General features: G+C 42.2%; 2 protein-coding genes across 2 annotated transcripts; one reads left to right on the top strand and one right to left on the bottom strand.

Annotated features, from left to right (window-relative positions):
- Nucleotides 1-1976: 1976 nt before the first annotated feature.
- On the top strand, nt 1977-11518 carry ugl (ureidoglycolate lyase). Its single transcript, XM_062393727.1, has 15 exons — nt 1977-2058; nt 2789-2917; nt 3006-3224; nt 3969-4059; nt 4225-4301; nt 5013-5123; nt 5215-5274; nt 6920-7076; nt 7188-7386; nt 7627-7705; nt 8432-8524; nt 8762-8834; nt 8924-8991; nt 9969-10093; nt 11134-11518. The coding sequence occupies exons 1-15, from the start codon at nt 2053-2055 to the stop codon at nt 11300-11302; spliced, it is 1656 nt and encodes a 551-aa protein (XP_062249711.1). The 5' UTR covers nt 1977-2052; the 3' UTR covers nt 11303-11518.
- A 258-nt stretch (nt 11519-11776) lies between these two features.
- LOC133958765 (N-alpha-acetyltransferase 15, NatA auxiliary subunit-like) lies at nt 11777-22920 on the bottom strand. Its single transcript, XM_062393726.1, has 20 exons — nt 22720-22920; nt 21784-21868; nt 20955-21059; nt 20360-20517; nt 19970-20104; nt 19063-19216; nt 18847-18966; nt 18458-18553; nt 17948-18054; nt 17775-17847; nt 17476-17645; nt 17227-17379; nt 15783-15911; nt 14972-15185; nt 14375-14568; nt 14173-14281; nt 13961-14059; nt 13138-13281; nt 12809-12906; nt 11777-12498 (listed from the first exon to the last, which is right to left on the bottom strand). The coding sequence occupies exons 1-20, from the start codon at nt 22771-22773 to the stop codon at nt 12289-12291; spliced, it is 2607 nt and encodes an 868-aa protein (XP_062249710.1). The 5' UTR covers nt 22774-22920; the 3' UTR covers nt 11777-12288.
- Nucleotides 22921-22952: the final 32 nt, after the last annotated feature.

Raw genomic sequence — 22952 nt, 5'->3', positions numbered from 1 at the left:
ACAAGGTTGAGGAGCATTTAGAAGGACATCATAATAGGGCTGTCCTTCTATTATTTCTGCACAAAGGGGGAACGTCCTGCTGCGCACATCATCCTGCAGCACTTTATCCTGCTGCTCACATCGTCCTGCACCGCACATCGTCCTGTGGCGCACATCCTCCTGTGGCGCATCCTGTGGCGCATATCTTCATCACTGCACATCTGCGCACATCCTCCTGCGCCGCACATCATCCTGCGGCGCACGTCATCACTGCATATCATCCTGCGATGTACATCAGTGTGCGATGCACATCAGTGTGCGGTGCACATCATCCTGCGGCGCAAATCATGGTGCAGCGCACTTCATCCTGCAGCGCACATCGGCGCACATCCTCCTGCTGCACACATCATCCTGTGGCGCAAATCATTGTGTGGGGCACTTCATCCTGCAGCGCACATCACCGCACATCATCGTGCAGCGCACATCATCCTGCAGCATATCATCATCATCGCGCATCATCCTGCGGCGCACATCATCGTGCAGTGCACATCATCCTACTACGCACATCACTATGTGGCGCACATCATCCTGCGGCGCACCCGCACATCGTCCTGTGGCACACATCATCCTGCGCACATATCATCATCACGCACATCATCCTGTGGCGCGCTGCACTTCATCATGCGACCCAAATCATCCTGTGGCGCACTTCATCATGCGGGCACATCATCCTGCAGCGCACATCATCACATCACATCATCCTGCAGCGCAAATCATCCTGCAGCGGACATCATTGTGCGGTGCATTTCATCCTGCAGTTAACATCGGCGCACATCGTCCTGCTGCTCAGATCATCCTGTGGCGCACATAATCGTGCTGCGCACTTCATCCTGCGACCCACATCATCCTGTGGCGCACATCATCCTTCGGCACATATCATCATCACTGCACATCATCCTGTGGCGCACATCATCCTTCGGCACATATCATCATCACTGCACATCATCCTGTTGCGCACATCATCGTGAGGCGCACTTCATCCTGCGACTCAAATCATCCTGTGGCGCACCTCATTGTGCGGGCACATCATCCTGCAGTGCACATCATCACATCACATCATCCTGCGGCGCAAATCATTGTGCAGCTTACTTCATCCTGCAGCGCACATCAGCGCACATCATTGTGCGGTGCACATCATCCTGCAGCGCAAATCATTGTGCGCCGCACTTCATCCTGCAGCGCACATCGGCGCACATCGTCCTGCTGCTCACATCATCCTGCGGCGCAAATCATTGTGCGGCAGTTAGACCTATTATTTTCTCCATAAATATGTGCCGCGTTACTCTTTTGGTCCAATCCTCATCAAATGATCTTGCCTGCAGGACAACTAATTTGATTAGCTCAGGCTGGATAATAATAGCAGACCTACCAGACACTTTTAAGTCAGCACTGTGGGAACATCATCTCCCAAATAAGATGTCTAGTTCTGTTGGATATTTTCTGTTAAAATGGGGAAATAACCCTCTTTCTCTCCACTTTCGTCGTTTTGCTGATAAAACTTTTAGATATACTAGTACACACAAATATAATGTAATGCCCCAAACTTACTATGTATAATGATGATGTTCGTTCAAATCTGAGGGGGAAATCACTCCTCATAACCCACAACCACACAAAGGACATATAACTTGTGATGAGCAGTCTCCATAGCCTCAGTTTAAGGGACCACATGCCAATAAGGCTGAGAACCACTGACACTACACTATTGTTTAAGACATGAGGAGCAAGTTGTGCTCACTCCTGGAAACAAACGACTGCCATACAATGACACAGCCAAAGCCCACTTGTAAATTATCTGTAGGTAATGTGATTTGGATTAAAGACACTCATTAATACAAAGTGATTTTCATATATTTAGAGATGCAAAAATGCTATTAGAATAATAAGTAATTGTATTGGACCTTCAACTCACACCACCTCACACGAGCAAACAGACTCCTGTTTAAACATTCCACAGAGTATGCCATAACCAAAGTCCACTTTAGTGGAGTGAGCAGAGAGATCACCATCAGCATGTCCGTAAGTACCACCATATTATTTTATTCTGTACTTAAATAGACATTCTAAACTCTACAAGAGACTATACTTTGGTAAATGAACAACAAAGAGAGGATGAATTAACAGTGTGTTGCATCGTGGATTTCAGAGCAGTTTTAAAGTGCTTCTATCAGATGTTGCTGAACTTCGAACCTCAGTGACACAAAACCTTTGCCTGCCTGAAGAAAAAACTGCCAGCGGCATAGCTAAACTAATTGGTATTGGTTCTGCCTTAAACAAAACTCGCACACATACTCAGAGGTACAGGCTCCAGCTTTTCACAAGTCTTGCTTTTGACCAACACTCTCCTGCAGTCCTGCTCAGTCTTTCATATGAGAAAATACTTCACGTCTGTCCTCTGCAGGTAGTTTAGCTGCCATCATGTGGCCAATGTAATAAATGCAAGATAAATCTTAAATCATTGTGGAGTGGCGCAAACCTCAAACATTTGAGGTCCCCATATCCTGGGGAATCAAAAACAGGTGCTTCTGTGTCAAATTGGCTTAAAGTTATAACTCTCAAATACTTCCCATCATACAGTGAGTCAATGTCATCCAGCACTAGTATGTCTGTTATATTTACATTCACAACTAATCATATGGGTTTTTAATTCAAATTTCCTCTTGGATTTTGAATGGTTATTCTATCTCTGGGGCCCCTAAACCTTTCTCCTATTATGAAGAACAACCTAAATACAAGTTTTTGTCCACAGGGCTCAGTCAACATAGAAGTGTCTCCCCCTCCCTCAGGCCTTGAAGCAGATTATGAGACACTCTTCACCACTGATGCTCTCCTCTTCCTTCATGAGCTCATCTCCACATTTGATGAGGAGGTGAATCAGGTGAGACAAATTTAAAAACCCTTCTATTGAATGAATGGAGGACTTGTTTAATTCAGGGTGAGGTGTTGCTCTTCTCTATTCCCCTCAGTGTCTGTGGTTACGAGTTGCCAGAAAGGCCAACTTGGAACTGTCAGGTGACTTGCCAGGTTTCTTGGAAGACACCATACACATCAGAGGAGACCCGACGTGGAGGGTGCTCCCCGTACCCCCGAGACTCCAGAGAAGACATGTGGATATTGGGGATTTAGCCCCCTGCAATAGTCAATGCTTTGTCAAAGCTCTCAAGTCACCAGCACAAGGCATACAGGTACCAACCTCATGTATTGGTTCATTGGACATTCATGTGACCATATAAGACTAACCCAGTAACTGTATCGTGTGCTATATGGTTTAGTCATGAAATGTCTCAATTTGATTAATTCTGCTAATCTGAGCATCCAGTGCTTAGAAGTAAGCTTGTGTCTACTTGATATTTTATGGAATGGAATTATCTGGACTGAGATAATTACAGAAAGACCACACAAAGCAGTTCAAATAAGCTAAACTACTGCAGGTGGCTGTTTCCTGACTTAATCCTAGAGGTTAGGTGGTGTACAAATACAGGAAATTTGTTTTAATTTAGCATTTTATATCTTTCAAGTTCCCTTCCGACTTTTAAACATACCCATGCTCTGCCCATGCAGATCACAATATTAATGCAAAAATAATCATAATAATATAAATGCAAAATAATGATTTTGAATAACAGCCGCGAAGGCAGAAATACATACTAAAGCACCAAATGTGAACATGGTCATAGCCATAGCCTTTGAGCCTGTATGTGTGAATGGTCTTAATTACTGAACATCATAGATTTTTGTCTTTTAATAGGATTTGGTGACAGTGAAAAAAATGTAACTGCAACCTTATCCTGAAACTATCAAAATCAAATCTAAATGAGAAGAAAAAAGTTCCTGCTAGTTGACATGTTAGCAAACAGATCTGTGTCCTCTGTCACCACAGCCTGAACAGGTAGATAGGGAGTTTTGAAGTCCTCTCTTTGGTTTGACAGGTTGATTTTGATGATGGGAACTGCCCTACATACTACAACCAGATCAAAGGCATTCACAATGTTTTTAAAGCAGTGCACAACCAGTTTCCTGGTAAGTGGTTCACTTTAAGTTAATAGTGGTACAACTATGCTGCATGGACAAGAATATCCGTGCGGATGAATGGTGTGAGTATTCGAGATGTGGAGCAGAGCAACAGACCCAAACCCAGTTTTGAACGCACCTCTCTTTTCATCTGCTTCCCTCCACGTGTTACAGATGTTCCACACATATCTCAGGCTCCTGTGCTAATGCTGCGTCCCCGAGCTTGGAACATGGTGGAGCACAACATGATGGTAGTGAAGCGTCTTCCACTCCAATAATTTATTGATTCTTGAATCCAACCTTTTTTTCTACACTGGCTTGACGGCAAACTTGTCTGATAAATTGGTTTATTTGATAGTGTCCTTCATCACTGGCTTGATTGTCTTATAGCATGAGAGCTACAGGCCATTGATTGCCTTGATTGGCTATTTGGTTCGATCTATGACATGCAGAATCTCTTGTTCCACACTGTGATCAGTTATGACAGGAAGTTAAATCAAGTTAACATGTAATAGCCAGACTGGACATACATTGCAGTTGTAGATATTATTTAAGTCTAGTGAAAAAGAAAATTCTTCACAAAACTAGCGTCGCGAAGCAGAACTGAGTGGGCCCGAGCACTTGCAAACTGGATACTTAATGAGGTAGCCAGGGAGGGCAGTCAGAGAAATGTTGGTGCCGAACAGACAATGCACAGAAATTACTTCCTGTTCCATGGCAAATCAGTAGGTGGCGCTATGACCATAAGTTAATATTGACATATGGAGCTTTTCAGGCCTGGACTCTCCTTTGACGAAGGATCAAACTTTGCCACACCTCAATGTTTACATATTTTGAAGAAATGTCAGAATTCTGACCGTGGGCGTATGACTTGTCTGAGCTCATTTGAGCTGTATGTTGTCCAACAAAACACAGATCTGTGCGTGGTTGATACAAATAAAATCATCTATTCTGTTTATCAGGTGGCGGGAAAGGAGGCTCCTGGTCCTCTCTTTGACTTTGGACTTCTCATGTTTCACTGTGGAAGGACACTGTTCGAAAACAAGAGTGGACCCTTTTTCTACCTCTCAAAAGTAAAACACACACACACACACACACACACACACACACATATTTATATATGTAACCCTGAATTTGAATGTCATCAACTGTTTCTTGTTTCAGATAGAGAGCTTCATGGAGGCCAGACTATGGAACAAGATATTTGTTTGGACGCAACAGAAGGTCTGCACACATCAAATTTCCACACAATACTAACTTTTGTTTTACATGACCAAATTTGATTAAGTTATAGTTACTTAATGTATACATAGTTTATACACATATTGTGGTGTAACATGCTGTTCAGCTTTTCTGGCAATAAGTCCAAACATCTCGGAAAGGGCCTCTATGTCTCAAAATTGAAGAGGAAAAGGGAAAGACAGCAAACATGTTAGCTGTTGGACATCTCCCAGACTGTCAGACAGGTAGACGTTGATTATTGAAGTGTATCTATTCTTTTGTGGCAACAGAAGGCTCACAGTATTAGTCTCTATGAAAAAAGAATCTGCAACCTTTTTCAAAGAATGGGAAATACTACCTGTGTATTAGGGATTCTCACCATCTAGTCCTATATTTGATAAAATAATAATATGTTAGATGTTATATTAAAGAGTTGTGTAATAATATTTTGAGAGAAAAGTAAATGGACAGCATTTATAAAATATAGTCCAGGTATCTAGTCTTAACAACTACACAAGGCATTAAACTCCAGTAGCCACTTTCAGCCAGTAATGCATACGTTCATGTAGTTCTTCTACGTGTAGCGCTTCTCTTTCCCTCATACATCCCATTCACACACTGACAGCACAGTCATTCAGGGTGTTTTCCCCAGGGACACTGAGACATTGAACCATTTAGTGGACGATCCAACCTACTACCTGAGCTACAATTCATAATGTAATGAGAAAAAAAGAATTTGACAGCAGTCTGGTACTTTTTGTTTCAAGTGAGGGATGACACAGACCTGAAGTTATAAGTTTATCAAGAAGTATTTAATCACTAGAAAATTTTGGAGCCGGAAATGGATTTACAGCACAGTCAGCTGCATGCTCCTGAAATTGGGAGGCAGCCCGAGATAACTGAGTGAATGTCCGTGCTCTGCTTGTAATGTGCTTGTAACAGATAGAAAAACTGGGAGTCCATCGCAGATGCATCTAACACATGTTGTCAACTGAGGGGGTCACTGGTCTGATTTAGCCTGCAGGCACAAGTCAGAGCGTTAAACATACAAGTACAGGTTTATTTGCAAAAAGAAAATGTTACTGTATAGTTGTGAAAAACGTACACACATACATCTCGACCCCTAATCATATCATAACGCACAACATTTTTCTTAAAACAACCCTGTTCTCCTAATACAGTATAATATGTTTTGGGTAAAACATTTAACTCTATAATATTTATGGATTTTAAAAACTTTGTTCTAAGGTTATTATTTTGTTCCCTAGTAGTCCCTCATATTGCCCTTTACATGAGCTTAATCATACACTTAGGATGCAGACTCTCTCTGGTGCTTGTGCAACTTGCATCACATGCTATTTCAAGTCGATCTAGCATCATGTACAGGTCACCTGTAGCAATTCTATTTTTAAATGGCCTTTTCATTAGATATGTTTGACAAGTTTATATAATTCTGTTTTTAATTTCTTTTTTACATTTATGAATACCATACTTATCCTATTGGTAGCTGGATAAAAATATATATGCCTCATGTGAACTTTGGTGAATAAGTGAATGGGTGTGTTTATCTCTCTGTGTGCATGTGTGTGTGTGTTTGTGTGTGTGTCTGTGTGTGTGTTTGTGTGTGTTTGTGTTTGTGTGTGTGTAGCTTGGCCTTCCAATTGGCAGCATTAAAGCAACAGTGCTAATTGAAAACATATTAGCAGCCTTTGAGATGGAGGAGATTCTTTATGAGCTTCGGGACCATTCAGCAGGACTCAACTGTGGCGTCTGGGATTATTCAGCCTCCTTTGTCAATAAGTTTGGTGAGACAAATATTCTGGCATTTTAGCAGTATTTTTGTAATAAACAAACAGGACCCATATTAGGCCATGTCTTTCTGACTGAAGTGAAGTGGTTGTGTGTCTTTCCTCCAGGACACCGACTGGCCTTCTTGCTGCCTGACCGCAGTAAATACGTCAACATTGAGACGCGCTTCCTGCGTAGCTACATGGACCTGCTGATCCAAACATGTCATCGACGGGGAGCACTGGCCACAGGAGGCATGTCTGCTATCCTCCTACCTCAGGACCCACTCTCTGAGTCCCACAGGACAGTGTTGGCTACTGTCACCAGGTATGAACTTTTCACACACATCCATGTCCATACAAATAATGTTAAAATCATTGCAGGGGAGAAATGCAAATGTTCTGATAAATGTACTGTGGCTGTCAAAGTTTGCATATGGCCATTATCTGTACCAACATAGTATACAGGTATCACCAATGTACATTTACGTCTGTATATTATTGACGGAGGATATCTTCATAGTGCCTGTTTTTTTCAAGTGAAATATGTTTTTTACCCACGATTTAGACTGAAGCTGATAGAGATCAAGGCAGGTGTGGATGGTTTCATGGTTTATGATCTGAACCTGATAGAGCCCATGCAGACAGTAAGTTCGGGATAAGGAGCCATATAAAGCCCCATAGAAACACAGAGAAACCAGGAAAGTGCCTCCCATTTCTCTTGAGCATCTTTGATATGCTTCTAAACCTTGACTGGGATCAAACTGTGCTTTAATTCACCAGACTGGAAATGATATTGGAAGACACACAAACCTATAATGTATTGCAGCTGACTGATTATATGCTATCAGAGAAAACATCCATCTAAATCTTACACTGAGCAACCAGGGTCTTATTAGCTTCACCAATAATCAGTAATATCATCTATCCAGTAACCTGATTACAGATACAATACTTTTATTTCAAATGAATCGATTTTTACTCCTGATGCAGCTGTCTCTCCCTATCTAGAACACACTGATCTGGGCTTAATGCCAGAGTATCCGATCAGATGCCTCTCCTCAGTGATAGACACATGAATGAGATTGCTAGAATAGCACCTAAAGGTCTTGGCTAGCGTCATGGCAGAGAAGAATTGCAACAGCAAATGAAAATCCCCATATACAGGTGTGAAAAGGTAAAGCTTAAGTTAAGTATTGAGTAAATGGTTGGGAAATAAAAATAGTAAAAAAAAATCAGTTTTCACTTTGTTGCTATTGGGCATTGAATTTAAATTGATTATGAGAGAAAATCTTTCAGCATAAGACTGCAACATAGAGAAAACTTGGAAAAGGTCTGACTGTATGTTAATTGTAAATCGTCACCCCGTCCAGCTCTTCAAACTCCACACTGAAGGTGATAATCAACTCCACCAGCTTCGAAATGATGTCACTGTGACTCCTGATGATCTACTCTCCATACCTTTGGTGAGTCAATCTGAACTGAATTCTGGGAAAAACTGAATCTTATACTTTCTGTAGATGCTATTCGTAGGAAATGAAAATCCCCTTAGAAAACATATAGACCAAGGAAATCAAAACCCACCATACATACTAAAGCCATGCCCTACATCTCAGACTTTGATAAGATAAAAATGTAATAATGACATATTGATAGGGTGGTTAAGTCTCCATTAACAAAGTAGTGTGTCTGTGTTCCCTTAGGGAGGAATCACCCTTGATGGTTTGAAGTATAACATCGCAGTTGGAGTACTCTTTATTAATGCTTGGCTCTCTGGTTAGTGCATTCACATCTCCTAGTTCTCATATTCACTAGCAGACAAGATGAAGAGGGACATCAAAGTTATTGTGCTCTGTTTCCTGTAGGTGAAGGTGTATTTTTCTACAGAGGCAGTGTCGAAGATTCAGCCACAGCAGAGATTTCCAGATCCCAGGTGGGTTTAGTCCACAGAGGAGATTCTTTCTAAATAAATCTTTTTGGGGTTTCAACTCAATGATGCCCTCTCTAACTTTATCAACATTCCCAAAAGCATCGCTGTAGGTATAACTTACAAGTTAAAGAGCATCTACTTAGATCCTAGAAGTTATTTTTTATTTTGTTACAAATATTTATTAATAAAAATGCATGTATATTCATATTTTATTAACATAAATGTCATACTTCATCTTATGACGTTTAACAGCTGGCTCTGGATCCATGTATGCATCTTTATTCATTTGAGCTGATTTTGTATATGCCTAAAAAAAAAACTGAGATCTTACCTGGAGGTGAAATACTGTCTCAATGCAAAATGAGTAGGCAGGAGTATCTTGTAAGCTAACATTGTGCTGTGCTGCGTCAAGCCCCTATTCATTACTAACAAGACCTTTCAAACTGAAAAAGCCACTTGGATGAGAGATGACATTTTTCTCTCTCTATAATGAGCTTTGGTTTGAAACACTGCCTGCACTGACTCTGGGGACACACTGTGGTGGAAACACTGCAATTAAAAGTCAATAAAACATAAGGCTCTATTTTTGGCCTTTATTATCTTTTTCCCATGACTTAAATCCCTGTTCCCGTGTGTTTTTATGTTGTAGCCAGTAGTAGTAAGCAGGTGATTTGTGTTTAAGTATCTCTGAAAGATATTACAGTGTATAAAAGCTATAAAGTCACTTGGCTGTCATGTTCACCTCACTGCTGATTCGAACAGATTAAAAGCCTGTCACAGTGCAGAATTACTGTTTTGTCCTATGTCCTATGGACTTTAAAGATCTAGATCAGTTGTATACCACAGCAGCACAAGAACGTCCCATGCACCAGATTGTTGAAGTTTAATTATAATCAAGCATGTGTGGACCACCATCATCAAGCTGCAGCAACATTATAATACTTTGTGATCTTTGTGATGTGTGTGTGTGTGTGTGTCAGGTGTGGCAGTGGATCCGTCATCATTCTCAGTTGGAGGATGACAGCAAGGTGGTGAACAGGCAGCTGGTGACTGCCTTCCTAAAGGAGGTCATGGTGGAGCTCAGCAGTCTGTGCCATTCTTTTAAGTAAGTAGTCCGTACATAACATCTTTGAGTGATCAGGACACAGTGAAAAGCTCAGTGGTCCTCACTTGTGGTCTTAAAGATACTTTTATCGAGTACATTGTGCACCTACAAAAGATTTTTTGGAAGCAAGATGTTACAAGTATCATTATTTTGCTCAAACATAAAATGGGGAAGATTATCTGGTACTTTTCATCCTAAGAATCAGTGTTCACCTGGATTTTCACCATGGTCTACACACCAAATTAATCTGCTGATGTTTTCAACAATAAATAACAAGCTTTTCTAATGCATATAAAGAGCACAACACAAACAATAACAAAGACATGGCGGAGATTTGTTGATCAGAAAGGAGAGGAGTAAGAGTGTGGAAACTGATTTTAGTAGATATTGTGAAGATTACCTGATGGAAATAAAACATTGGAGTACTTGACCATCTTCAGTGCTGCAAGAGCCCACCTGAAAGGTTCCTGTATTTTACTGAGGTCTACTCCCAGAGCAGGGACATTCTGAGGACTAAAAGGATTACCATGAAACTAACTTTAGATCCTGTACCCCTGTGGTGCTGAGTGAACTGCACTAGTACTCATGAAGAGTAAGTCTGTAATCACAGGGTATCTCATAATCAACAGAACAGCAGAGACCATGTTGTGTTGACATCACACTGTCTCTCCAGCTCACACTATGTGGGTCTTGGAGAGACTCACTAGCAAGTCAGTTTTGAGTACCTCATGTTTGAGGTGTCTATGTATCTGACCTCACAGATTTCATCAAGGGGATAACATCACAACTGTGTGTGATGGTAAATGGACCGTGTTTATGTACACATTTCTGAATGTGCTGTTGAGATCCAAATGACGCCCAAGCTTGATGGTTGAGCTCATTGGTTGGAATAACATGCTGACTTGTATGATGCCTGCATAATATTTTATATAGATTTAATTTCAACACCTTGAACATATCCTACACCCAGACTTTTGTTTTGTATTTTCCTAAAGATTGTTCTTAGCCAGTTGCTCAGGTTGTCGGTATGTCTTCCTCAGGGATAAGCAGAGGTTACTCACAGCAGCAGAGATGTTCCTAGAGATGGTCCTCAAGAGAGATTTCCCAGAGTTCATCACCACCTACTTGAATGAGGACCACACCTTTCTCAGGTGTCAGAGCACGTCGGCGGCAGCTCTGGATAGACATGTGCACCGTTCCAACCTGTGATAGTCGAGCTGAAACACAGCTTTATGTCAACACCTTCGATAGATACAGCCCATCTTACCACATGATCACACCAGTGCCATAAATAACTGTGTATTCATGGTTCTGAACATTAGCACGTTGAGGGGACTCGTGGCTGCTGTCACATTTGAACCGTTGACCTGCAGTTTTTTGTAGTTTATTTGTCTTGAATGAAAATAAAGTACCACATCAAGAGAAGCCCTCAAAACTAGTTCACTCATTAAATCTTAACAAAACTACACAAAAGAAAAAGTTCATTGCCTAAGGATTTCCTCAGTGAGGACAGATGTATTTGAGATATGTAACAGAAGCAAAAGGAGACGGTTGAGTGAACTGTTTAACCATCCTCCATGTAGCCGAGAAGAGAATCACAGGAGGAGTACTGCTGGTAACCTTTTCAACAGCAGCTCATATTCTGAAAAACTTCCCTTCAACATCACCACCACAATTTAACCGTTAAGTTTTGCAAACATTGCTTTATTAATCCATTTGTCAGTTTGTAATATATAAATTACTTTTAAAAACGTGAGAAGCAGATGCACCTACAAGAAAGACATGGCATGAAAACACAGTTATAGAAAACCTAATCTGTGTTTACAGAAGCCATCAGAGCCAGCCAATGTCCACTTCTCCTACCATCCTCGTTGTCTCTGCATATCATATTTTTCTGTTGTTTCTTTCCATTACAGAACAAACAGTGGACAGGGCCTTTTTTATTGTTTAAAAAAAGTTAAGTGGGCATTGCCTTCTTGCATGTGCCAGCTCCCTTGTCTGTCTCTCCTGTGGTGATCAGTCCATCCGGATCAGTGCAGTGTGGGGGGGGGGGGGGGGGGGGGGGGCGAGTCTCAGCAGCCAAGGCCCAGGAGCTGGAGGGGTGGGGATGGGGAAAGTGGTGTGTTGGCGGACTAAGGCGTCTGGCAGCGTGTTCACACCTCCTCTTCCTTCTCCTCCATTCCTCTTGAGCGGCCTCACATTTCGTTTACCATGTCATCGTGTTCTCCTGCCGAAAGGTCGCCATTGGTGCTGACTGTGGTGCTGTTGTCTTGGTAACCAGGAGGCATAAAAGCCAAGCTGTAGGGGTAGATCTTATGGCAGGCGGCTCGGTAAGTCTCAGCAGCCTTCTTCTGACCCTCGCCCAGCTGCCCCCCACGCAAAGCCTCCAGCACCTCAGTACAGACCTGCAGTACACACACCACAGTTCATCACAATTCATTTGGACATGTTCTCAACTGTATCAGGAACTTGAACAGTGAAATGAGATCAGTGGGTTAGCCAGCTTGGCTTTAGGCCAAACCGGTGGTAGATCCCCATGGAAACCTGTGGTGGCCACAAAACCATTCCATTCTATGGATACTATTAAGGGAAGGTGGACCATTAAAAATTTACTGAGTAACATCAAAATTTTTATTAGCTGATAAAGCTTCTTATTTGGCTAAGTCAATGTGCAGACATACGTGTAGGCTATTTAATATTTCATTAATCCTTTACCTGGGAGCTTCTTCCAGACAATGACTCATCCAAGGCCATGGCAATCTCACATGCCATTTTATCAGAGGAGGGCTCCAGGTAGACCATCATCTTAGCAGCTGGAAACACAGACACACCTTTTACTGACAGCGATTTTACATGTTGGACGAGAGGCCATGGCACTGTGACAGCATCTTGGCCCTGATAACATCTGATAATAACAATATTGAGGTTCGATCACCGTATTAAATTCATCTATTCACACCTGGCAATAAAGTGCGTCCTGAATGTGTCTCCTGTGATCAGATCTCTGCTGTCAGATGTCACTAGCGTGTGTGCATGTTACGTACCAGCCAGTCGATGTGGGATGGAGTTGGAGTGTTGGCTCAGATAGCTCTTGTTGAAGCTCTGGGGGTTGTTCACCCCAAACAATCTGGAGATCTCCTGCTTCAACACCGTCCTCACCGCCTCGGCCAAGTCTGATCCCTCACTCACTGCACAAAACCCAATCAATCTTTAAAAAAAAATCTTCAAAAATCAAAAACTCGTATCTTTTAGAATGAATACACTGTGGCACCGCCTCCTGCGGTGCCAGCAGTAATTGAGCCAATGATATGCCTTGTGTCGCTCACTTGACCTGGTTGTCTCCTCTAGAGAGACAAAGACAAGTTGTCAACAGTGTGGGAACACTTTACATAAAAACCTTCAGAGAAGATGGTTGGCTGCAAAATGTATAAAGCTGACAGAAATGGCACTGCAGCACTGAAGTTTATATAAGTACCGACATGCATTCAGAGCAGTGGAGCTGATAAACAAGAGACCCTGTTGTGAGGGACAGATAAACTTCCAGACATAGTTCCTGTTTTAACATTTGTTCACCAAGTTTGATTATCTATTGCAGATGAACTTTACCGATAACAACAGCATTTCAACTAGGCGTTAGGGCTGTGAAAGTAACAGCATTATCGCAATACTGCACAAGATGCTTCCGCAGGATTGAGCTCATAACCAGTGGGGTACCAAGCCCAGGGAACCATGCATAGCTCCACTGCACCAGGCAGAGCACCAACAGTCAGGAGGGACCATGCAATAATATGTTGCTTTATTACTGTGCCAAAAATAATCCACACACCACAGCCCTACTAGGTGTACAGTGTTTCCCCTTATGCTCACCTCCTTTGAAGAAGCGCACTAGACACTGGTGCAGCCACGGGTTGGAAGGTTCTATGGTTACAGCTCCCTTTATCGACTGAAGCATCAACAGATACTTCTCTGGAGGAGAGAAGAGAATCAAACATGAAATTAGTTGGAATAGGTAAAGGTGGAAACTCATGTTTTTTCCTGATCATAGCAGTATGTTTTAAAGCTCTCAGTACACAACTGACCTTTCCTGAAGTAGATCTCAAAGGCCAGGAGGTGAGTCTCAATTTTGTTGCGCACCAAGTTCTTTAGAGGGATCAAGAACTTCACTGCCTCCTCCAGAGGAGTCTCCGTCTGGTAAAACAAGTTAAACATTTCCCACTATTGAACTAAGCATGTGCATTTACACAGCATAGCTTCTGAAAGAGCTGGTGAATGTGAGCCCACCTTGGCCAGTTTGTCTGGTATTAACTCCTCTTTTGGCCCACCTATCTCCTCATCATCATCCTCCTTCTTCTTTTTCTGGTTCTTCAGCTGCTTCTCCTTCTCAGCAATCTTCTTTTCCTCCTCCAGCTGGGCCTTCTTCTGGGCTCGTCGCTGTTTGTTTCTCTGCTTCTTGAGCTCCTTGTCTGTAAGGTTCTCTACAGAGGGCAGAATGTTGAAAGGCATTGTTACTTATTTTCTTATAACAGTGCTACTTTTAAGACACTACTGTAGCCAATTGACCCACTGCAGATTCCTGGAACTTGAGAACACAGGAAATAAAGTAGTAACTCAACATAATTTCTGTGCATTCCACTTTAAAATCTGTTGGGCCAAGAACTTCATGGAAATAAGAAAAAGCTAAACAGCATGATGACGGCGGGTTTCTGACCAGAGTAGTTGAATTTCCCTCCATATGTCTTTGTCCTCTTTCCTGTCATCTATCTACATTCTGATCTCAAGACAATCAGTAACTTTTCTAAACATTATGAAAACATGAAATCACATGTTGACTAAAAACTATACGCACAAACACACACACAGTCACACACACAGTCTGACCGTTGTCTGCCTGGCTCTCCTTGTTGTCGTCAGTCAGAGGCTTGTCATGTAGGGCCAAGTAGATCTGGATGGCTGTTCGAGCAGCTTTGTAGAAGAAGGGATGCTGCCGCAGGATGTCCTCCAGCTTCAGCAGGTCCACGTAGGAACGTAACGTCATCTTCCTCATGCAGTAGGTGTGGAAGTCAAACTGGTCATCTGTGATCTCCACAAAATGCTGATGAGGAGGAGGAGAGAGAGAAGAAATAGGAATAACACTTTCTTTAGGTATGCAGGTGTAAGAAGTGACATTTTAGTTTTTACCACTTAATTTTGATTTGAATAAATTTCATACAAAAGTTCCAAAGCAAGGAAAACAGAAGTCCATTAGTTTCTAAGGAATCACTTGAATATTTCTGGATGTATTTTTTAATTCAAATCAAATGTTCTTACTGCTTAAACCTGAATTTTGATCGATGGCTTGAATAGCTTATTTGACCTCTGATAGTAGCTTGGATTCAGATTGTTTCCACCATCTGATTTGTCCTATGAATTTATCCCATATAAGTGAATTGATCCCATATAAGTAAACCAAAGTCGAGCCAACAGCATACAGCAGAAGTGGACTCTATTGGTCTCTATAACAGACCAATATAGAGAAGTAGTATCATCTTTCCTCTCATTCAAGTGACAGGGAGAAAATTGCTCCAACATATACGATCGAGCAGAAGGCAACAGAGCTGTCAAGCTGTATATAAGAGTCAGACCTAAATAAACAGCACTGTAAGTAGTCAAATATAGACAGTGTTGATAGATGATTCTTGTAGAGACTCACCCTCTCAATCTCGTGACACTTCTTCAGAGCCTCTCCATACTTGTTCATGGCCTTGTAGGCCAAGGCACACTCAGTCTGGAACCACATGCACTGCATCTCATTTAGGTTCTCCACTGCAGAGGTCCCCTCCTACGCCAAAAACACACCGACATCATCATGTAGAGCAGGAGTCAAGATGCACCAGGAAAAGCTTTCACAGACACTCACACTTCTAGCTGGTCTTTAAAAAATCCTGCAGAGTTCATATTTATTTTCCTGGATAAACGGGGCATCGCTTCTTCTGCGACAATGAAGTTGTGTGATTATCTGTGAGAAGTAGTTCTCTCCTGTCTGCTGCCTTTGTGTGGGTGTGTGTGGGTCTTTTACTAACAAAAACTGACAACCACATGTTTTTAGTTATTAATTTATGTGTTGTGTGTAGCAGATCAACTATGGGGGGGAGAGCGTGGCCTAGGGGATAGAGCGGGGGCTCTGCAACAAGAAGGTTGTCGGTTCGAATCCCACTCTATCCCATCTGCATGCCTAAGTGTCCTTGGCAAGATACTGAACCCCCAAATGGCCCCTCATAAATGCTGAGTGTTCTAAAAATGTAAGTCGCTTTGGATAAAAGCGTCAGATAAATGACATGTAACTACGTGTGCACCAGTTTACATACTTGCTTCATGAACTAAAAAGCGGATCAACCAACACAAAGTAAACTTCAGTACTGTTCAGGTCCTTATAATTTCTCATTAGTGTTAGTGTTGATTGTAGTGTTGTCACTATATCAAAATCTTGATTTGATTACCAACTCATGAATTACAATACAGATACTTTTTTGTGAATAAAGAGCAACTCTATCTGAGCCAGTGGTCCCAGGCTTGAGTGGTAAAAATGGGCTGGAACAATGATGGTGATAAATTTGTCACTCCAGAGGGTTATTCTGATTATTCTGTGAGGCTACCAGTAGTGTGCAGGCTGATCCTGGATTTGAGCTTCATCACCATGAAATGCCAGACTTACAATGTCATTTATGCTCATTATTTACATGCTCAACTAAATTGTAGTTTATGTTACAATTGTTTTCTTGTTTGCTTGTGTTCATTCATGTAGGCTGTATATATCATTTGGATGGGGTTAAACCTTGTTTAATATTGCAATAACGATATCACTTGCGATAAATAACCATGAACAGTCCCTGGCTATGGATGCTGATATGACGTACAGCTCCACAGCCTGAGGGAGAAGGCGCCTCCAGGTCCAGGGCAGACACCCAGGGAGCTATGCACAGCTCTACTTACAGTGTTAATTACAGGGGAGAGAAAAACCTTGATTCCATTCACAGACACAGTCTCAAAACTATCCATCTTGAGATAATGGATATAACGATTTGGCGTTAAACAAATAAAATTGAATTGAATCAAAATGATTTTAAAATAAATATTTCAAACAATCACACACTTACCCGTGTGAACTTGGAGCACATTTCCTCTGCTTCTTTGATTAGGCTGGCTTTCAGCATGTACTTTGCACACTTAGAGTTAATGAAGCGGTCGGCTGTGTCCAGGGCCTGAGCCTCATCCATCCATCGAGCCGCTTCCTTTACGTTGCCTGCGTGCTGCGGATCCAGGGGCACATTTTTGAAGATGGTGAACGTTTAAACACCAGAAACGGTAAGAAAATGTGTGCAATTCATGTGTGAGATTGTAGTAACCTTGTAGATCTTTGCCTTTATGAGGAAGAGCTCGATGAGTGTTGGTGTGCTGTCAATGGCAGTATTGATGTACTCCAGAGCAAGGCTGGATTGTCCAATGAAGTCAAAGTGCTGTGCCAGGAAATATTGTACCCACAACAGGGTGGTAGGGGGCTCTTCCTTTCCATTATCTGTACACACATTTCACGTCAGGAACAATGAGTGTGTGGATTTACAGGACAGATACACAAATGTTAATCTCTGTATCTGTTTTAGATGGTTTGGTGTTACAAATACACTCAAAAGCAAGCATCACTTACCATTTTTACTAAACATCCGACAGCTTTTTAAACAGCTTTCATAGCCAACTACTAAATCCTCAATGAGTGTAACCTGCATGAGAAAAAAACAAGTATAATTGTTTATGTGTTTCAGACCATGAGGGACTGGGATTTAAATGTGGAGCCAAAGTTTTTACTTTCATTTTGCTTACCTTTTCTTTGTCAGTGTAGAGGGATTTGAGGGTAGTGAAAACGGGCGGGCAGCCTTTACTAAAGTTCATCCTCAGGTAGCTGTCCAGACATTCACAAAACTTCTCCCCTGGCCAGCACAACACACAGTAAAGGTAAACAAAAGACACACTTGTACGTTTGATCCACATCAAACAACTGTGACATGAAGAGAACGTTATTTTACTTCAGCATAGCTGCACCATCTAAACATGAATGGTGTCATTCATTAGCCATTAGATGCTGCAATCAACACTTACTTCATAATACATTGAACCCAAAAACATGTCTTTTGCTACTTGGAGTATAACGGCTATGTAGCTATTCACTGAGAGCACTTCTAGAGCTTTCAATCATATCTCATGGCCTTTATCAGCAGATGGAATTCTCACTATGTACACGTTAGTCATCTGAGACTAAATATTTTTACAGCTCATTATATCACTGCTGTCACACAGTCCATATGGTGGTGCTACAGGATGGTCAATGTTTACCTGTGAGGAAACTAAGAGGCAGCCTTCGTGGAACCAGGCCTTTAGGAAACTTTATCCACGATTCCTCATAAATCTTCTGTCGCTCCTCTATACTGCCTGGAGAAACACACACAAACACGCACACACACACATACACACTTAGTGTGAGGAGAAAATATATCATATGCGTATAACATCCTCAGTCAAACTGAAGTCATCTTGATCACCAATAAAGATGATGAAATGTAGGTGCGATGACGTGCAAACAGTGATCTGATTGGAATCAGTTGTGCAGGTGTGTGGTATTCTGGTGTCCAGTGCAGACTGCACCTCCTAAAAATGCAACAACAAGTGACAAATTTACAAGAATCAAGTGGAAGCACACAGTGTTGCATGAGGAAAGTGCTCACCTGGCTTTAAGGCTTTTTCCAGGCCCTGGTAATAGGCCCAGTTCTCAGGGTTCCTCTCCTGGAGTCTCCTGTAGACCTCTAAAGCCTCCTCTGGCCTATCCAGCCTCAACATCAGTTCTCCTACACACACCAATACACACAGATGGATTAATGCTCTTCGGGACATCCCACATACACACATAGTTTTGCTGTATGACACACAACAAATCAGCTCACCTCTTGTCTCTTCCACAGCCAGTTTGTCACAGATCTGTTTTTCATAGTTGTTGAGGTGATCAAGAGCCTCCTTGTGGAGACTGGCCTCCCTCAGAACCTGGTTCTGATACAGCAACAGCTCACTGTACTCATAGTCCACCTTGTCTGGAGAGGTCTGACACACACATTCATGCAGGCACACACAGAAATGAAAAGGGTAAAAGAAACGGGTGAGTTAAGTCATTCTTGTAGAATAGTTTTTTTTTACTTCTTTGACTATTTACAGGATAATTTGTTTGTTAGAGTTATTGTGTTGTAAATTTTGTGGAAACCCCAGAGAAAACAATGTTTTTTTTGAGTCAACAAGACCATTCCATGGAGCACACACCTCTGGATATTTCACAGCCTTCTACAGGTGAGAAAATTTCAAATATTTCAACACCATTCGCATCACCCATGTGGGAGACGTGAAATGTTTATCTTTTTACAACTTTGCTTTGATTTTGTATGCAATCTCATTACGTGAAAAATTCACATTAGCTTTAGTGTGAATTCACTATTAAGCTGTACTTCTGGAGCATGTCACATTATCAGTTTGTGTCATCGCTAAAAGGGCCAAGTATTGTGAGACTGTTTATTTTTGTCGAAACCATATACTATAGAATGTTAATTCACCCCTCAGAATTTGGAAACACTAGTCGTTTTCAGACACGAGCGCCAGAGTTTGCCTTTCACATATGAACAAGGCAGCAGGAGATTCTCTGAAGCAGGCAGGACATAATGTGTCTTGGTTTACAGCACATCGACAACAGCATCGGACCTCTCTTGTCTTCTTTCTATCTGTGTAAGAGTGGATCTGATATTTGCCTTGAATTATGTTTAAAGAAATCTCCTCGGTTCTGCTTAGCAGTATACCACTTTTTCCTACCTGTTGTGTTTTGCGGAATTCCTCCACGATCTTGGCAGCCATCTCAAAGTCCTCTAACAGGTGATAGGCCACAGCATATCCAATCCAGGAGGCGCGCTGGGCAGGACGGAGCTGCAGCAGCTGGTACCGAGTCTCCTGCAGAGAGACAAACATCACAATACACCAAATTACAGGCAGTTATTTATGATACATTTTCAAGTTCGTCAGCTCTTAGGCTCTCCTGTGTCGATCTTCCCAATCTATCTTTGCCATCTTGTGCAGAAGGATGAATCTCTGTCTGACCACAGTTGTGCATCCCGACCCGATTTGTCCATTCTGATCCTGTTGCCCTCTATCCAGTCTTTTTTATCTCAACGCTTTTTACACTAATCTCTGTGAGGTGATCCTCACCCTGTATCCCTCTAGGTCTCTCATCTGGATCTGCAGCAGGGAGAGGTCTCGTAGGATCTGCAGGTTGTCCTTGTCCCACTTCAGAGCGTTGCGGTAACACTTAATGGCCTCATCGTACTTTTTGTCCGAGCGTTGTAGCAGGCCATACACATGCCAGCCTGGTGGGGTGAGTTCAGGAAAAAACACACAAAACACAATAACAACAGCCAATACCTGGAGTTGATAGCAATCCTGCAAACTAGGGTTGTGCTGATGATATCTGGATGATAACGGTTAGAGCGACCATCCATTATCAAGACAATGTTAACCTCCCAACAGCATGTGTTCATTAGTTTTTTTCATTACATAGTCTGTCTTCCTCTTATCTACTATTTACTTTGACATTATTTAAATTATTCCCATTCCTTGAGGGCCTATTGGTCTGCTTTATTCATGCCTTCAGTAAGAAATGGATCAAAATCCTATTTTTTACAATGAAGAAGATTGCCAAACGTGCAATGTCAAAGGTTTTTTTCAGCAGTAAGTTCTAACAAACTGTTATGTGGAAATGTATAACATGAAAGCTGGGAGAGCTGGAGGAGTGATGAAAAGATACAGACATGACTCTTAAGGTCATTGCGCAGGCCTCGTCTCACCAGCTCATAGGCCTCCTCCTTTTTTCCAATACAGTTGAGGGTTAAACCCTTCATGGCCAGAGTCTCTGGAAAAGAGGGGAGGAGGGGTGGGGAGGAGTAAGACATAAAGAGAAAATCCAGGTTGATTAGAATTATCAAGAATGACATGGACTATGTTGATAAACTCAATTTAAATATAATATATCAGAGAATGACCAGTATGACACTGTACTGTCCCTATCCTTATAAGAAACGGAAATTAATTGTGGGTCTTAAACCCAGATGAACACGTATTTGAGAGTAGGTCTTGGTTGCTGTGTGTATTCCTACTCTCCACAATGGGACTGAGGCTTTTTCCAAGAGAATGCTACTACACTGTAAGTAATGGGGGACAAAATCTGCAGTCCTTGTTCCACGTTGAAATGCACTTGGCTGAGGATCATTTCAATCTAGAAATGAGCTAGATCGAGCTGATATATTTTTGATCCAGCGGCGCATCGCCAAGCTAATAACAGAAAAGAGCAGAATTATAGATGTTTGCCACCAACTCTGGATTATGGAACCATCAACTCAGATTAGCAGGTAGCAAATAATGGATAAGGTGAGCAGCAGCCTAACTTGCATAGATGATCATACATAAAGTAACATTAGTCAGTGAAGATAGATATAAGCTTATTTAATAGTAACGTTGTGTAACCACTCGTTTACTCTCTACTCAAACACAGCAGGAACAAGGCGACAGTGAAGCATTATGTTTCTCACAGTGTCCTCAGCAGTTTATTAACAGTAAACAAGTAGCTCTTCTCTTACCTCCATGCTCTGCAAATTTTGGGTTGCCCAGGATCTGTTTGCAGAACTTCAGGCCATTTCTGTACTGCTTGTGCTCGTAACATCTCTGCAACAGAAGACAGTGCAGATTTTACATGGGGCGTCTGAGGCCAACCGTCTGTCATCTTGATCCTCTGAGAGTCGGGTTAGAGTGCAGGAAAAAGCATCAGAAGAGACTGTGGCCCTGAGGTAAATGAGGGAAGCATCAGGTGAGAGAGCAGTGCACATGATGGAGGGCTGCTGATGAGATTGAATCAGAGTGGCCAGAGCGCAGACACCGGGGACTCAAACCCTGCTCACTGCCCACGTTGGAACTCACCAACTAAAAGTGTGATCTATTAAAGCAATGCCTCAGTATAGAAGTGACCGTCACAGTGTTAGTGTTCAATATTTGTCAAATTTAATTTGTTTCCAATCATGTCAAAAAAGAGCATCAGATCAACATAACATTCCTAATTAAGGGCATTAAGTTTAGATGGACGGTACCTGCCTGACTTTACACTTGTAATAACGACACCCATTTCTGTGGGATACACGGGACAGATATGAATAAACTTCCCCGACACGTTTTCAGGCTGAAGGTATGAAGTACTGCTTAACTACCGAGTTATCTCCAGCCAAGTTGTGTGTGGCTGTCATGTGTCAAGCAGCTTTGTGACTCACACACTTCAGATGAAACAAGGCCAAAGCACAGCTAGGACAACACATGTCAGTTTGCTACCCCCCCTTCTGCTCTATTAACACCACTGCTACAACTACTGCTTACTAACAGAGAAATGGTGGTTACAATGAGTTTGATGCACTGGATAGGGTTGGTTAATTCACGAGCAACTCCCTCGCTACTTGTCACAACTGGTGGCTACTTGGCCACCTTAGCTTTAGCCTGCAAGCTAACGTTAACTCAGGCATGTAGCCTACCAAGATCCTCTTGAAGAGGGCATTCTCCTTCGGCGGGAGGCTGATTGAGGGCATGGTGCTGGCTTCCTACGCCTCCGTCGCTCCACACATGAATAATATCCTTCAGGAGTCAGGGGTCCTGGTTTGTCTCTGTCTCTTCTTGCTCCTCTCTCACGTGTTGAAGCCGAGGCCCCCTTCCGAGCAAAATGGCCGACGTGCATGCCAGGCTGCTCTGAGTCTGCGTGTCTGTCACT

This window comes from Platichthys flesus, chromosome 8, assembly GCF_949316205.1.
Source record: "Platichthys flesus chromosome 8, fPlaFle2.1, whole genome shotgun sequence".
Classification (NCBI taxonomy): Eukaryota; Metazoa; Chordata; class Actinopteri; order Pleuronectiformes; family Pleuronectidae; genus Platichthys; species Platichthys flesus.
Note: the sequence above shows the minus strand (reverse complement) of the source record. Positions and strands in the feature narration are given on the sequence as shown.

Coding starts and splice junctions, on each gene's coding strand:
- ugl (XM_062393727.1), top strand. Junction 3,225..3,968: donor CACCAGCACAAGGCATACAG/GTACCAACCTCA, acceptor TTGGTTTGACAG/GTTGATTTTGATGATGGGAA. Junction 4,060..4,224: donor AGTGCACAACCAGTTTCCTG/GTAAGTGGTTCA, acceptor CACGTGTTACAG/ATGTTCCACACATATCTCAG.
- LOC133958765 (XM_062393726.1), bottom strand. CDS start 22,773: ATGCCCTCAATCAGCCTCCCGCCGAAGGAGAATGCCCTCTTCAAGAGG. Junction 21,060..21,783: donor AAAATTTGCAGAGCATGGAG/GTAAGAGAAGAG, acceptor CCTCTTTTCCAG/AGACTCTGGCCATGAAGGGT. Junction 14,569..14,971: donor GGAGAGCCAGGCAGACAACG/GTCAGACTGTGT, acceptor TGCCCTCTGTAG/AGAACCTTACAGACAAGGAG.